The sequence below is a fragment of the Arvicola amphibius genome, chromosome 1 (assembly GCF_903992535.2).
Source record: "Arvicola amphibius chromosome 1, mArvAmp1.2, whole genome shotgun sequence".
Taxonomy (NCBI): domain Eukaryota; kingdom Metazoa; phylum Chordata; class Mammalia; order Rodentia; family Cricetidae; genus Arvicola; species Arvicola amphibius.
In genome coordinates this window covers 110983244-110998065 of record NC_052047.1, presented here as the reverse complement: position 1 = coordinate 110998065, position 14822 = coordinate 110983244, and the positions used below count along the sequence as shown (strand labels likewise).

Sequence of the window (14822 nt, the reverse complement as noted above, 5' to 3'; positions counted from 1 at the left end):
GATATGACATCATCTTCTGGTTTCTTTGGGTACCGAGCATACACCTAGTCCACAGACATACATGCAGACAAAACAAACACCTATACACATAGAATGAAAATTCAAAAACCTTAAAACAAAAAATAGGGCTGGAGAGATGGCTCTTACAGAAGACCTGGGGTTTGGGTCCCAGCACCCACATCAGGCAGCTTTTAGCTATTTTAACTAACTCCAACTTCGGGGAACCTGTTGTCCTCTTCTGGCCTTTGCAGGCAACTAAACTTATGTGTACCTACAAATACACACAGACACATATGTCCAATTTAAAAATAAAATATTGAAAAGATTATTCGAATTCACGAAAAAGCCTTCTAAGGACTTCAGCCTGAGAGCATTCCAGCAGTTCAGAGTATGGTGTCTAGAATCAGGCCAACCTGTGTTTGAATTTGAGCTCTACCACTGTCTTGTGCATTATCCTGCTTCTGAGAGCCTCATTTTCCGCAGCTGGCACCTCTGATTTAGTTTGTAAATGTGTCATAGTCTCGATTTCCAAAGGTAGTTGTGAGGATTGATAAGTATGTAAATTTGACACCTAATGCATATTTCAACCCCTTTTCCAAATGTAAACTTGGATCATCCTTGCCCACCACTAGAGGGAGGCCTGGACAGTTCGGGGCACTTTGAAGCCCATCAAACCTTGCTAGACAGAACCTAGCAAACACCACTGGGATTTATTTTCACAGTGAAGATGTTGGATGCTGTGGGCTCAAGTGCAGGCCCAGGGCTGAGGGTCATGGATCTCTGTGGCTTTCTCTTCTATCTGTCCAGGAACTTCTCCTGTCCCAAAGAATAAACCCCTCTGCTTTGTGCTTCCCTTGCAGGGAGTGGAACTTGCTCGCTGTACACGCTGCTTCACCCCTGAGGATGTCAGTGGAAAAGCTGAAGCCCCGGACACAGGTGCAGACATGGGCGCTGGTCTGGAGTCACTCGGCTCTACAGATGTATTCCTGGAGGCTGTGGCACCGACTTGCTCTCTGTGTCGACGGGACCTTTGCAATGAGGCCTCTCGGCTTCTACCATGCCAACATTTGCTCTGTAGGGACTGTTCCCAGGGCTTCATGCGGGAGCTAGGCCACACTACCAGGGCTTACGGGACAGTCCCGGACGGTACGTACCAGAGCACCGCGTCTTGCCTCAGTCTCTGGGTCAGGCGTCCTCCTGTTTCATGGGAATCAAGCTTCAGATGAAGAGAGAGTCAAAATGTAAATGCCCGAGGGATACTCTTGCTGAGAACATCTCTAGGGAATTCAAGAGACAAAGCAAACCCTCTGGGATTTGTAAGGTGGGGGCTTTTCATCTTTGGGGTTTCCTTGAGTTGTTGGCAGACGATTTTGTTTCAGGGTTTGCCTGCTTCCATCCAAAGATGGAGAGAAGGTGCCCTAGTGTATGTAGGCTTCGTGGCAGGGAGAGAAAGGCTGGCCTCTTGCCGCTGGTCAGGGACAGATTTTTGAATGGAACCACGCTGAACTATCCACTGCTGAAACTGCTACCCGGCAGCGGGGGAGCCAGTGCCTTCCTCCTGAATGTCAGGTTTCCTAGGAAACAATCGCACTGAGAACTGTGAAGTCCTCCGGGACCAGAAGCAGGTCCTTCCTTTCCATGTTCCTGGCAGGGAACGTGTGAGACACAGCCAGTGTGGCGTGAAAATGTACAGGGTGTGTGGAGAGAAAGGAGTGGTGCCTTGGGCACCGTCCTTCGTTTTTACTGTTTAGTTTTCCGCAGTATATCCACAATTATTTGTAACACAAATCTAGGTTTTCTTTGACGAAAGGTGAACTTTAAATGTGGAGTTTGAGTCTTTGAACTCATGGCAAGAAGCCTAATCTTTTTTAGTCTGCTGTGAGTCTGGAGTACAGAGAAGATAGGGATTATTTTTAATTTTTCTTTTTTGAGTAAGAGTCTCATGCTGCTACTAGACTTGGGATTATACCTATGCCAAACAAGTCAGGTTTGGCCACTCATCTTCCATAAGTCAAATTAATATGAAAAGCAGAAACAAGAGATTCATTCAATGTTGCCACATTGGAAAGAGGTATAAAGAGACCCAGTCATTTCTAATCCCATCTTCTGGGTTCACATGCAATGCAAGGGATATACATAACTAAGTAGTCTGCCAGACATGCAGTTTGCAGTACTGTAGTCCATGCTGGAACTTAATATGGAGGCCTGGAACTTAGTCTCAAATTCGTGACAGCCCTCCAACATCCCATATACTGGGGTTATAAGTCTGAGCTATCATACCTGACTGTGTCCTTTCATTTTTAAAACCTAACATATGAGTTTTGAAATTAAACTTTGTTCATTAAATATTAAAAACATTATGTTGGGAATTGTAGTACATGCCGTTAATCCCAACACTGGGAGGCAGAGGCAGATTTCCGTGAATTTGAGGCTAGCGTGGTCTACATAGGGAGTTTCAAGACAGCCAGAGTTACATGGTGAGATCCTGTCTCAAAAACAAACCAGCGCGCGCATGCTCACACACGTGTGTGAATTTGTGTGGCGGTGAGAGATTGACATTGGTATATTCTCTTTTGCTTTCATCTTAGTTTTGGAGACAGGGTCTTCTCTCAGCGAACCTGGAGCTATTGATTAGCTAGGTTGGCTGGGCAGCAAGCCCCAGGGGTCCTCCGGTCTCCACTCCTAAGGCATGGTTACAGGTGTGTACTGCCGTGCTCAGCTTTTCATGTGGGTGCTGGTGTGCATCTTTAGTACATGGTAGAATTATGTATACATGCCAAATAATTGTTTAAAAAGGTTTTTTATATAAATTATTATCAGTAAGTGTTTGATTTATATACACTTCCTTTCCCCATATACCTGGGGTTACATAAGAATTTCTCAGACGAAAGGGAAGAATTTAAGAGGTCCTCACTTAAACACTCTGGAATAGCACATTTGTAAAGACAGTGTGTCTGGAAAGGAACACGACTCGCAAGGCCAGGTGCTCCTGAATGCGACACCTGTAGTAGCCAAAGCCATAGGGACAGAAGATAGAAGGGTGGTTCCCAGGAGCATGAGGGCCGCAGGAAGCTGCAGTTAATGGATGTGTGTGGCAGTCTTGTCCATTTGTTGACTAGGTCTTTCTGCTATCATCGCACGGCCAGAGTTGAGTATGTAGCCTGGCTACCAGTCTCTCGCCAGGTATGGGATTTACAAATGTCTTCTTTCATCCTGGAGATTGCTCTTTCATCATGCTGGTGTGCCAGTTTTTGATTATGGTGAAGTCTGTCTTGTTGCTTATGCATTTAGTTTTATTTCTAAGAAATCATTACCATATCCTAAATCATAAAGCTTTTTATTTTTCTTCTAAGAATTTTATAGTTTTATTTCTTGGGTCTCTGATTTAATTTAAGGATTTCAGTGTGAACTGTCTATGTCTCAATGACTTCTTTTAAATTTATTTATTATGTATATAGTGTTCTGGTCACCAGATCTCATTATAAATGGGTGTGAGCCATCATGTGGTTGCTGGGAATTGAACTCAGGACCTCCAGAACAGCAGTCAGTTCTCTTAACCTCTAAACCATCTCTCCAGCCCGTCTCAATGACTTTTTAAAACTGAAATTAGAATATTAGCCAGGCCGGGCGGTGGTGGCGCACGCCTTTAATCCCAGCACTCGGGAGGCAGAGGCAGGCGGATCTCTGTGAGTTCGAGACCAGCCTGGTCTACAGGAGCTAGTTCCAGGACAGGCTCTAAAGCCACAGAGAAACCCTGTCTCGAAAAACCAAAAAAAAAAAAAAAAAAAAAAAAAAGAATATTAGCCAGGAACAATGGTGCACACCTTTAATCATAGCACTCGGAGAGTAAGTGGATCTCTGTGAGTTTGAGGACAACCTGGTTTACAAAGTAAGTTCCAGGCCAGTCATAGTTACATAGTAAGACCCTGTCTTAAAAAGTATTATAAAATTAGAACATTAATATTAGGATCACAGCATTGTTTTCCAAATTATTCTAAGTGGTACAGAGAACAAAACCACCTGATGGGTTCAACCTGACAGCCAAAAAAGCAGAACAGCCAGCCATTGGCTCTTACCTCTACCACAGTCCAAAATGGTGATTCTGCCTCCAGGAATCTCAGGATGAGGCTAAATGTGAGAGCTGTCCCCTCCTGTTTTATTTTCCTCTCCAGGGCTGGATTAAAGGTGTGCACCCCTACCACCCAGCTTCTATGCCTAACTACAGTGGCTACTGGGATTAAATATGTGTGTCAGCACTACCTGGTCTGTCGGGCTGATCACTGCAGCTGTTTTATTTACTCTCTGACCTTCAGGCAAGCTTTATTTATTAAAATACAAATGTGAGCCGGGCGGTGGTGGCGCACGCCTTTAATCCCAGCACTCGGGAGGCAGAGGCAGGCGGATCTCTGAGTTCGAGGCCAGCCTGGTCTACAAGAGCTAGCTCCAGGACAGGCTCTAGAAACTACAGGGAAACCCTGTCTCGAAAAACCAAAAAAAAAAAAAAAATACAAATGTGATATCACTACGTGCATCATTTTTCCCATTTCTTCCCTCCAGCCTCTCCTGTGTACTCTGCTTGCTTCCTCTCAAATTCATGGCCTCTTTTTCTTTAATTACTGTTCTGTCTCTCTATCTATCTATCTATCTATCTATCTATCTATCTATCTATCTATCTACCTACCTACCTACCTACCTACCCTTCTATCCTAAATACATAAATACAGCCTGACTGGTCCATATAATGTTACTTGCATGCATATATTTTCAGAGCTAACCATCTGGTATTGGATAACCACCTTGGGAGCTCTTCCCTGGGGGAAGACTATTTCTCCTGTTCTTAGCCTTCCTTGGTTTCCCGTAGTTCTTGTCTAGGGTTGGGGCCTTGTGATCTTTCCCCTTTCATTTAGCATGTCTGTTGGTGTTGTCTTCGTTCAGGTCTTGTTTAGGCATGGCTTTTAGTGAGACTTCAGGGGTGTGGTTTCTCTGAGATCCTTGGTCTCGTGATCTTCCACCCTCTTTTCTGCTGTGATCCCTGGCCCTAGGTGCAGGAGTGGGCTGTAGGTGTATCACCCGGGACTGGGCGCTGCACAGTGCCTGGTCTCTGCATTGGATGGGTGGCTTTTTCTCTAATGCTTTCCATCTGTTGCTGACAGGCATTTTTTGGATGAGGGGTTCTCTGTGCTTGAAGGCTTTTATCCCATAGGAAAAACCCATAGGAATGTTACAAAGATTAAATGAGAATATATACATAGAACTTCTGCATTATGCCTAGTATATAGAAAAAGACTAAGAAATGCTGAAAAATGCTGTTATCTAGTAGTCTAAAAGTGAAATGGAGGGAAAAGACCTATAGATAAAAGGACACTTGATTTGGAAACATAAAGGCAATTTATATAGATATGATATCATATTATTTTTAAAATAATTAAAAATTGCATGTATGTGTGTGTGTGTGTGTGTGTGCGCGCGCGTGCGCGCGCGTGCACCTGGGTATATTAATGTATTCCTCATGTGTGCAGGAGCCTGCAGAGGTCAGAAGAGAGGATCAGATGTCCTGGAACTGGAATTATAAGTAGTTGTGAGCCATCCAATGAGGGTGCTGGGAATTGAACCTGGGTCTTCTGTAGGAGCCATCAGTGTTTTTAATCCTGGAGTCATCTCTCCAGCCTGCATCTTACAGTCTCGTGATGTGTTACCTTCTGTGTTTCCATTTGTGGAATGAAGTAGATTTCCTCGTTAGTACTCTGGGTTACTAACTATGTGTTGGCAGTGTTTGTTGGTTTGTTTGCTCATCTCCATAGTTACACACGGACTGCTGTGTACCAGATTCTATGGCATTTACAGGACAGAGATGAAATGGAAGGCCCGAGACTTCAAAGAGCTGTTATTCTAATTGAAAATGGATCAGTAAACAGATTGCTTAATGTTCAAGCCAGGGAGCAGGAAATTGGGAGGCTCTCTGTGTGCTTGGGTCTATTGGCCCCTCTCTGGCAATTCCTGTAAGAAATACCGTTTTTGAACCTGAATCCCTGGGCATAGTTGGAGAAATCGTGCTTCAGGGTCTGGTTTTTTGGAAGGAGCTGATAGTGCTGCTGTTTTATCCAGCAGGGTCACAGACATTCTAGGAGGCTAATCTCCTTCTGCTGGCTTTGTTTTTAAGATGTTGGGACAGCTGGAGGGACAGGAGAGAAATGAGCAGAGGCTGTGACATAAACAGGTTCCCAGTGTCACTGCCTCCAGCCAGAGAATGTCATGTTGTACAGGGCCAAATCCACTTTAATGAGTGTTTTTCCCAGTTGCTGAGCAGAGCAAGAAGTGGCCTTGTCTAATGAAAGAGGGGCTTTGCCTGGACGCAGGGGTCTGCCCTGACGCAGGGGTCTGCCTGGACAACTGGTGTATTATCCTCATCAGTGGCAGTGAGATCCTTCCTCGGGCCCTGTAGCAGGAGGGCGTATCTCATCCCGTGGATTGTGCTTTCTGATTCTGCCACTCCACAGCCCAGCAAAACGTGCTATAGTTCCAGACTTAAATGAGCACTCATGAGTTGAGTGAGCTGCTTGAGTTCACAGACCTCCCATGGCCCCCCCAGACCTCCCATGCCCCCCCCCCAGACCTCCCATGGCTCCCCAGACCTCCCATGGCCCTGGCCTATAAAGTGGCTTTCTCTTCATTCTTGACACTGCTCCCTTCTGCAGGTACAAAGTATCAGACACCCTGATTGTGCATACTGTCCTGGGCTCTTGTGTCCATGTTATCTGTTCTAAATTTAACAGTTTGTGAGGTAAAGAAACTGCAGACTAATGATTATATATTTTCCTCTGTTGAGACAGATTGAGGGACAGCTCAGGCTGTCCTTGAACTATATAGCTAAGGGTGACCTTGAACCTCTGATGTGCCTGTTTTTACCTTCTTGAGTGTTGGGAATGGAGAGGTGTGCCATCGTCCCTGCTAGACAAGGTATTTAAAGGCTATTAATGGAGACCAGAACAAAGGTAGGAGTGTGATGTGTGTTGTGGCTCGGTCATTCAATGGGGTGACTGATGCTGTAGACTCTGTAGAAAGACTGGATTCTGGGAAGGTATCTACTCAGACAGTGAGAACACAGCCTGGGGGCCAAAGAGAGATCTTTATCTATGCATGCTTCAGCTTTGTGGTTGTGTAAAATACCCACAGACCACTCTGCCTCTTCCTTTCAGCACATGCTCAGTGAGGTACACGAGACATGGGGAAGACTGTTAGTGTGAGGTGATATGCTCAACCAGAGGCTGACAGAGCATCCCGAGCATGTCTGAGGTGGGCTGAGCAAAGCCCACTATGATGATGGTCAGTAGGCTAAGAGAACAGGATGTATTTTCTGTTTATGATATGTTCCATTTATAGTGAGTTATTGGTCTGTAACGGGAAGAACATCCATGCTTTCTTTTAAGTCTCTCATTGGAAATAGTCCAGGGTCACACTGCACCTGGAAAGTTATCTACTGAGCACTAAAACGATACTTTGAGTAAAATTAACGGGCTCTGCAGAAATATCGCCACAACTGACATTTACCAAGTGCCGACTCTGGCTTCAAGATTCTGAAGGTTCTGTCTGTTTTAGTTTTTGCTTTAGGTCAGGGAGGGTAATTAACTGGATGTTACTTTTTCTCTTCAAAGAAACTAAGTAACTTGTCACTGAGAGACTTTGTTTTTTACACGCAAGTTTTAGAATCCACCTGTCATTAGAATCTTCCTTTCCTGGTTTTTAGAGCAGAAGACAAGGCGTAGGAAGAACCTGATCTGGAATCCACATCTCTGAGGCTCATTTGGACTCCATCCTGATAGACTGAGCAGTCTCAGATCCTCTCTGGCTTTCAAGGTTGAGCTTGATAAGCTCTTAGAACACCGAATAACCACTGCAGATAGACCCACAGTTCCTGGGTACCAGGTTTTCTGGTTAAGGGGAACAGCATATTCCTTGGATGCTGCTAATGCTGAAAGGGGGGAGTAATCAATGTCCCTTGGTGGGCAGGCCTTGGGGGCTTTGGGAAGACAGAGAGAAAGGGAACTGATGCAAGATGCTACAACCTTAGAGTCAGAGAGGGAAATGACTCTGATCTTAATGAGCAGCTCAGCTGGAGGGGCTCTAATGGCCTTGGTGAGAATCAGAGACTGTGGAACTGGCTTCAGGAGTCTGGGAGGCAGATGACCCGTTTGCTTATTCAAGGCATTGAATAGCATATCTAAACTGATGGGGTCCAAGGCAGGCAGTACCCCAGGTCTCCCAGGTGGAGGGTGGGCTGCTGACCTGAAAGGAGCCCATGTGTGGCAGGTGCAGAAGCTGGAGCTCTGAAGCCCTGTCAACAGGGCGGCTTCCTAGTTCAAGAACAGTTTCCTCACCTTAATTGGCTCTCTAGGGCCCTGGGAGTAGCACTGGCACCTCTGAATATCCCCGTTACTGGGAGAGCAATTCCCCTGGTGGTTGGAGAGAGGTAGGTTGTGTTTGGTGGGGATATGCTGGCTGCACCTGGAAAACTATGGCTAGAGAGATTTGCAGAGGGAGGAAGTTCAAGGTAGCAGTGATTGACAGGCAGTTTTGGGGTGACTGCTCGTCACTGGATCTTTCATTGAATGGGGGAACTAGTCGTGCCAAGTGTCACGGAGGCCAGATAGCAGGAGAAGCCCTTGGAGTTCATCTCTACCTCTTTACTGCACAAATGAGGTGCTGAGAGTGCAGGAAGGACCTAGAAGCCTGCAGAGGGTCACATGGTCAATTATTTGCAGAGCCACTCCCTTGCCTGATAACCCCGGGCTTGTTTGGGCTTGCAGGCTGCAGAAGCTACAGATCTATAGTTGGTGCTGCCTTGGACTCCCTACGGACCCCTGTCAGGCCCAGTCGTATCTGGCTTTGCAGGTAGTGTTTCTGTATATCCTCCTTTGTATCACCTCCTGAGCGTTTGTGTGGAAAGAGACCGGCACTACTGGGTCAGTGAGCCCAGGCTACATCACATCTACGGTGGGTATTTCCCTGGCACAAAAAGCTGGCATCACACCCAGGTTCTTCCTCAGAGAAAGAGACTGTGAAGGCCAAGGGCCAGACACTCCACACATTCACTTCCAGGCTCAGCCGGCCCTGGCTGTCAGGCTCAGACTCCGGATCTTGCTTCAGATCAGCTGCTGGCCCTGCCTTCTAGTTCCTGCGTATCGTAGCTTACCTTATTTTTCCTGTAATGATATTTATACTGCCATTAGGGGTTATGTTTCCAAATCCTCTACTCCAAACCTAGTCACTCCTTCTAACTCTAGGCCTACACTATGGGCTACCTAAAGGCTTGGCAGTGGTGGCACACACTTTTAACCCCAGCACTTGGGAGGCAGAGGCAGGTGGATCTCTGTGAGTCTGAGGCCAACCTGGTCTACAGAGCAAGTTCCAGGACAGTCAGAGATACACAAAGAATGCTGTCACCAAAAAAGAAAGAAAGAAAAAAGAAAAAAAAGGAAGTTGGGCCTAGTGGCACAGGCCTATAATCTCAGCTACTCTTGGTACCAAGGGAATTTAAGGCAAGTGAAACTCCATTGCAAGATGAAAAGTAAAAAGAGGGCCAGGTAGATAACCCAGGAAAGGGACTGTCTAGCATCAGGGCACTCGGTTCAATACCCAGTACCACAAAAATAAATAAAAAGAGAAAGAAAAGGGGTGTGGTGGGAGGGTGTGTGGAAGGAATGGGAGGAGGGGAAGGAGTGGGAACTTGGATTGGTATTTTTCAAAAAATCTAATAAATGAGAGAGAGAGAGAGAGAGAGAGGGAGGGAGGGAGGGAGAGAGAAGAGGACTCAGCCTTGGCTGCCGTTCAGAGCAGAACTAGCTTGACCCTCAAGGCTCTTCCTAGCTCCCTGAATTAACCTTGTGGTCTCATGTCCTTTATACTCTACATGGCCTGGAGGCCCCACATTTTCACACTTATGATGCTCTGTGTGTGACGCCCCCTCCTCCTCACCAGTGACAGCTCACTCACATCTGACGGCCCAGCACCTGTGTGAACCATTTGCACACTGCGAGCTCACAGGTGGGTGTGCTTAGCTCAAGCAGGGCTCCGTAGTCAGAATTTTATCCCAGTATGGAGATGGAACGGTGTAAGGAGCTGCTGTTTTGAGCTAAGGACGAGCTTTTTAAATCTAAAAAGTGCCAGATAGTAGTTTTGGTTTTGCCAGTCTTAAAGTTTCGGTCACAATTACTCAACTCTGCCACTGGAGGTCAAAATCAGTCGTGATCAGTGTGGAAACCAATAGCCCTGTGTTCTAAGAAAGCCTTCCTTCCTTCCTTTCTTCCTTCCTTCTTTCCACCTCCCCCACCCCTCTTTTTGAGATAGGGTTTCATGTCCTTAAACCTAGTAAGTAGCTGAGGATGGCTGAACTTCTGATTTTCCTGCCACCACCTTCAGAGTGCTGAGGAACCGAACCCAGGGCCACTTGCATGCTAGGTAAGCACTGACCCACACGTCCCGGTCTAAGAAGCTGATTTTTGACTGTATTCTTTATTGACAAAAACAGGCAGGCTGTAGTTTTCTGATCTCTGTTTTAAGCACTGGGAAAGTTGGTGGGTTTAAAACCATTGGTGCCATCAAGTAGAAAAGACTATTTGGGAGTCACCCAGGATAGAAAAATATGGATGAGACGGGTGGTGGCGCAGGCCATTAATCCCAGCACTTGGGAGGCAGAGGCAGGCGGATCTCTGTGGGTTCAAGGCCAGCCTGGTCTGCAGAGTGAGTTCCAGGACAACCAAGGCTGTTATATGGATGAAACTCCAGGTAGGAAATAATGTGAGAATGAGGCCCATGGAGGAGCAGGCAGGTCAGCAAGACAGAAGGTAGTTAACTTTGTCTAGAATATAGAATGCTTAAAGGGGATCCCGAGATGGGACTCCGGAAAGAAAATTTTCTCAGGGGTCTTGACAAACATTATTCCTGCAGAATGGGAGCCATTGTGCTCAGTGAGTATGATCAGATCTATATTTTAAAGAGTCATTCTGAACTGGGTGTGGTATGGGTACAGTCCTTTCATTGCAATACTTAGAAGGAAAAGGTAGGTAGGTCTCTGTGAGTCTGGGGCCAGCCTGGTCTGTATAGCAAGTTCTAGGGCAACTAGGGCCACAGAGAGACCTTGTCTCAAAACAAGTAGACAAACAAACGAACAGGCATTCTGGCAGGATGCGTTTGTCCACACGGCCTTTAATCTTGGCACTTGGGAAGTAGAAGCAGGAAAAACAGGCATTCAAGGTCAACCTCAGGTACAATTGTGAACACACACGCACACACTCACACACGCACGCATGCACACATGCACGCATGCCAGTGAGGGCTGATTTGATAGCATGCAGGATGATTGCAGGAAGAATACCGGGAGGCCACTGTGGTTGTCTGGGCCATTGCTTCCAGACTGGATGTCTAGGAACGATTTGGAACCTTGCCAAAACTCCAGGCCCTGTGTCTGAACCTAGGAGATTTGGGTTTGGTAGACTGAGGCTTCCTAGAAAGCTCTTCAGATTTGGAGCTCGCTAGTGCAGGAAGGGCAGGGTGCTGCCTGATTTAAGAGGTGTGGATGTCAGAAAACAGGATTTACAAAAGCATTTGGAAGTGGCCCTCTCCCTCTTCCCATACCTGTCTCTGTTCAGAACAGCCCAGCCTCTTGACTCCTCCCACACCACCACCACCACCCCATGTTGTGTTTTGGTGGCACACTAATGTTCTCTTCAGAGCAACTCTTTTGACCCATTTTGACATGTCTGCCCCCTTTCAGGATCTTGTTAATGTTCAAGTGGATACACTTTCTTTGTGACTTCCCTTGCTCAGCCAGGCTCCCAGAGCCTTTCTGGGCGGCCTTTCCTCAAGGTCAGGATCTTTTGTTTAGCTTGGCTAGGCTCTCCTCACTGCCCACCTCTGATTGCTGTGCGGCTGTCATCATCCGGTGACTCGCAGCGTTATCCTATCCTGAAGTCTTTCTCCCAGTTCATCCGTTTCCCTCCCCTCTTCTGTTTGTGTGTGACTGTGTTTCCCTGGGAGAATAGAGAGAGCTGCCGAGGGACCCCTGCCAGGACCTTTGTGCTTCATAAAACAAGTGTCTGCTCCAGCTGAAGTCCTCATCCTCTGCTGGTGACGGACAGTTGGTCACTATGGCAACCGACTGTGACGTCACAGGATAAGGACTTCAGGTGAAGTAGCAGGAGCAGGTGAGTATCTAGGAGATAGATTTTAGTGTCTGTTGGTGAGTCCCCACCCCCTGCACTTTCCTGCGATGCAGGGGGCTTGGAGGGATCTCTCCGGCGCCTGCTGTTTTTGAGAGTGTGTGCTTGGCATCTGCATGCTGCAGCAGTGTGGGGCTGACAGAGTGTGTCAACTTGAGCTCCGGCAGAGCAGGCACCGCTGCTGCGGGAGCCTGTTATTCCATTCCGGATTGCTATTTTGATACCCAGATTGCATCATTCTTCCTACGTATAAACAGGGGGTCCCCAGGGCCCTGCAGCTACTCACTTCTCCACCAGCACTGTTATTGTGATGAGCTCTATTTAAATAAGCTGCCGGATCGGGGCAGGTTCCAGCCACACATGAGCACTGTCAGTTTGGGGAACATGGAGGGCTGAAGGATTTTTGTGGATCGAGTCTTAAGAGCCTGAGAGTGATGGCCTCCCGAGCTGTGAGCTGTGCAGAGGGCGACAGAGCTAGTTCCTGAAAGTTGAAAATCTCGTTTTCTTCCTTCTGAGCTTCTATTCAGAGGCACCCAGAGGATTAGGAAGGAGATGCAGCTAGGAAGAGAGTCGCCTCTTTGAGGTCTCCCTCTTGCTGTTCAGTTTGGGAAAATTGCTGCAGAGACTTGGAGATAAACAGGAACAGGAGGAGTCAACCTTGCTCTCTCTTGCAGAAGCATCTCAGGTGAGCTAGAGAAAACGCAGCCCTGGCTGAGGCTCATCACAACAGGGAGAGGCTCCAGGCTGCTCCCCAAACCCCACCCAGAACCCAGCTCTCCCAGGCTTAGGCCCTGTGGCCCAGCTGGCTTGCTGCATGCGGGGTGGGTGTTCCTGGGCTGCTGGGGAGCACCGTCCTCCAGGGCTGGTGGTGGTCTCACCTGTCGCTCTTCCTCTGACTTCTCTCCCAGGTGTTGCTCTAATTACAAGGCAACAGGGTGACAGGTAAGCCTGCTGGCAGCCAGGGGCAAAATCGGCAGCCAATCTAGGTGTGTCTTGGATCAAAATCTGCCTTTCTAACTGGTGCTGACATCTGAAGAGTGGGTGCAACCTGTTTCTTGAAGGCAGTGCTGCTCTGAGTCCCCGGGCAGTGCAAGGCTTCAAGGGCTTCACTGGGGCCTTCCTCAGCGCTCAGCATCCTGAGGTTGCTAAGGGTGGGAGGGCGCAATCGGCTAGTGAGTCTGGCTAGCTGGCCTGAGCACCGGTGCTGGTTTTCCTTGCTTAGTGTCTGGCAGAGGCAGAGCGAGGCAGCGTGTCTCACCTGTGGCGACAGAGGCTGATCAAGGCGGCTCAGTGGTTTGAGGGTTTACAAGGACAATGTAGTTTTGAAGCATGTCTGTTTCTCGTGAGGCCTTCCTCTCACCCTCCGTGGGATTGGGAATTGGGAACAGAGAAGGTCTATTCAGCTTTGGACCTGGCAGAGGCACTTGAGGCTGCCTCCGTGGATCCCACTGCTAGGACAGAGAGATCTGGGCAGTTCCGTGAAGCCCTGGATGAGAGCTGAACAGCGAGACCTCCCAACCCATGACGATTGCTTAGCACTAGGCCCAAGCTGGGCTCAGGGTGGCCATGGTGGCTGGTGGACTGAGGTGACCCACGCCTGATTTCTGGGACCTCGTTGGGACGTCTCTCCTGCTCTCATCATCTGAGGCCAAGGCTGCCCTTCCCTTTCCTGACTCAGTATGCACTCCAGCCTCAGTAGCAGGCCCCAGACCACATCTTGGTCTTTCAGCTGAGTTGTGAATCAGGGGAGGTAAAACGTAGCCTCTGGGAACCAGGACTGACTTCTCTGTGTTGGGAGTCTGTCAGAGGGGAAATCCATCACCGCTACATCCAGAGATTTCTGGACTTGCTGCCTGGCTCAGCTTTAGGACTTGGGCCAGAGCTCTCAGAGGAAGGAGCGCCATCCAGGGTGCTTGCTGTCAAAGCTGTGCTTTGGGGTCCCTTGAGCCACGTCCCTGTCCCATGTCAGGATGGTTAAAAGCCCCCTTACAGTTCAGGTTTGTAGCAAAGAATGCACCTGTCTCCACATTTCTTTTCTTTAGGCTCAAAAGCTTCTTTCCATTTGCTTTCCTCAAACACTGTATTTCTTAAGAGAGCTCCAGGTTCCAAAGGTGGGTATGGGCTACTAGTGCAGTTGGATAATAACTGTGGTCTGATCATTATTATAAAATATTTTTATATGGCGAAACTGTCTAGTTAATTGCAATAAAAATATATCATGTATTTATTATTGGGTTAGGAAAGAATATAGCCTAATGAAAGGGACATGCCATGTTTTACGTGTGTGCGTTGCACGTGAACACCATGGCACATGTGTGGAGGTCAGAGAGAGGCCTTGAGTGTCAGCCCTCGCTTCCCAGGTTGTTTGAGTGAGGGTCTTATTGTCTGTGGCTGTGCTGCTCAGTCCAGGTTGGCCTGTTGCCTTCTGGGGATGCTACCGGCCCCACCTTCTGTCCGCCTGCAGTTGTTCTGAGACCACACATGCATGCCAGCGTAGTCAGCTTTCCATGAGTTCAGGACATTGAACCAGACCTCACGTCTGCAGAGCAAGTGCTTTCCTCAGCCATCTCCCTGGCCCGAGGACACGGTTCTCAAGGCGAACAGTCT

General features: G+C 47.8%; 1 protein-coding gene across 1 annotated transcript in view; it reads left to right on the top strand.

Moving 5' to 3' along the window:
* Positions 1-1005: 1005 nt before the first annotated feature.
* Positions 1006-14822, top strand: part of Trim66 (tripartite motif containing 66) — a 49904-nt gene continuing 36087 nt past the window's right edge. The window contains 1 exon segment of the mRNA XM_038342749.1: positions 1006-1146. Within this exon segment, the coding sequence (XP_038198677.1) occupies positions 1098-1146 (49 nt within the window). The 5' untranslated portion in view covers positions 1006-1097.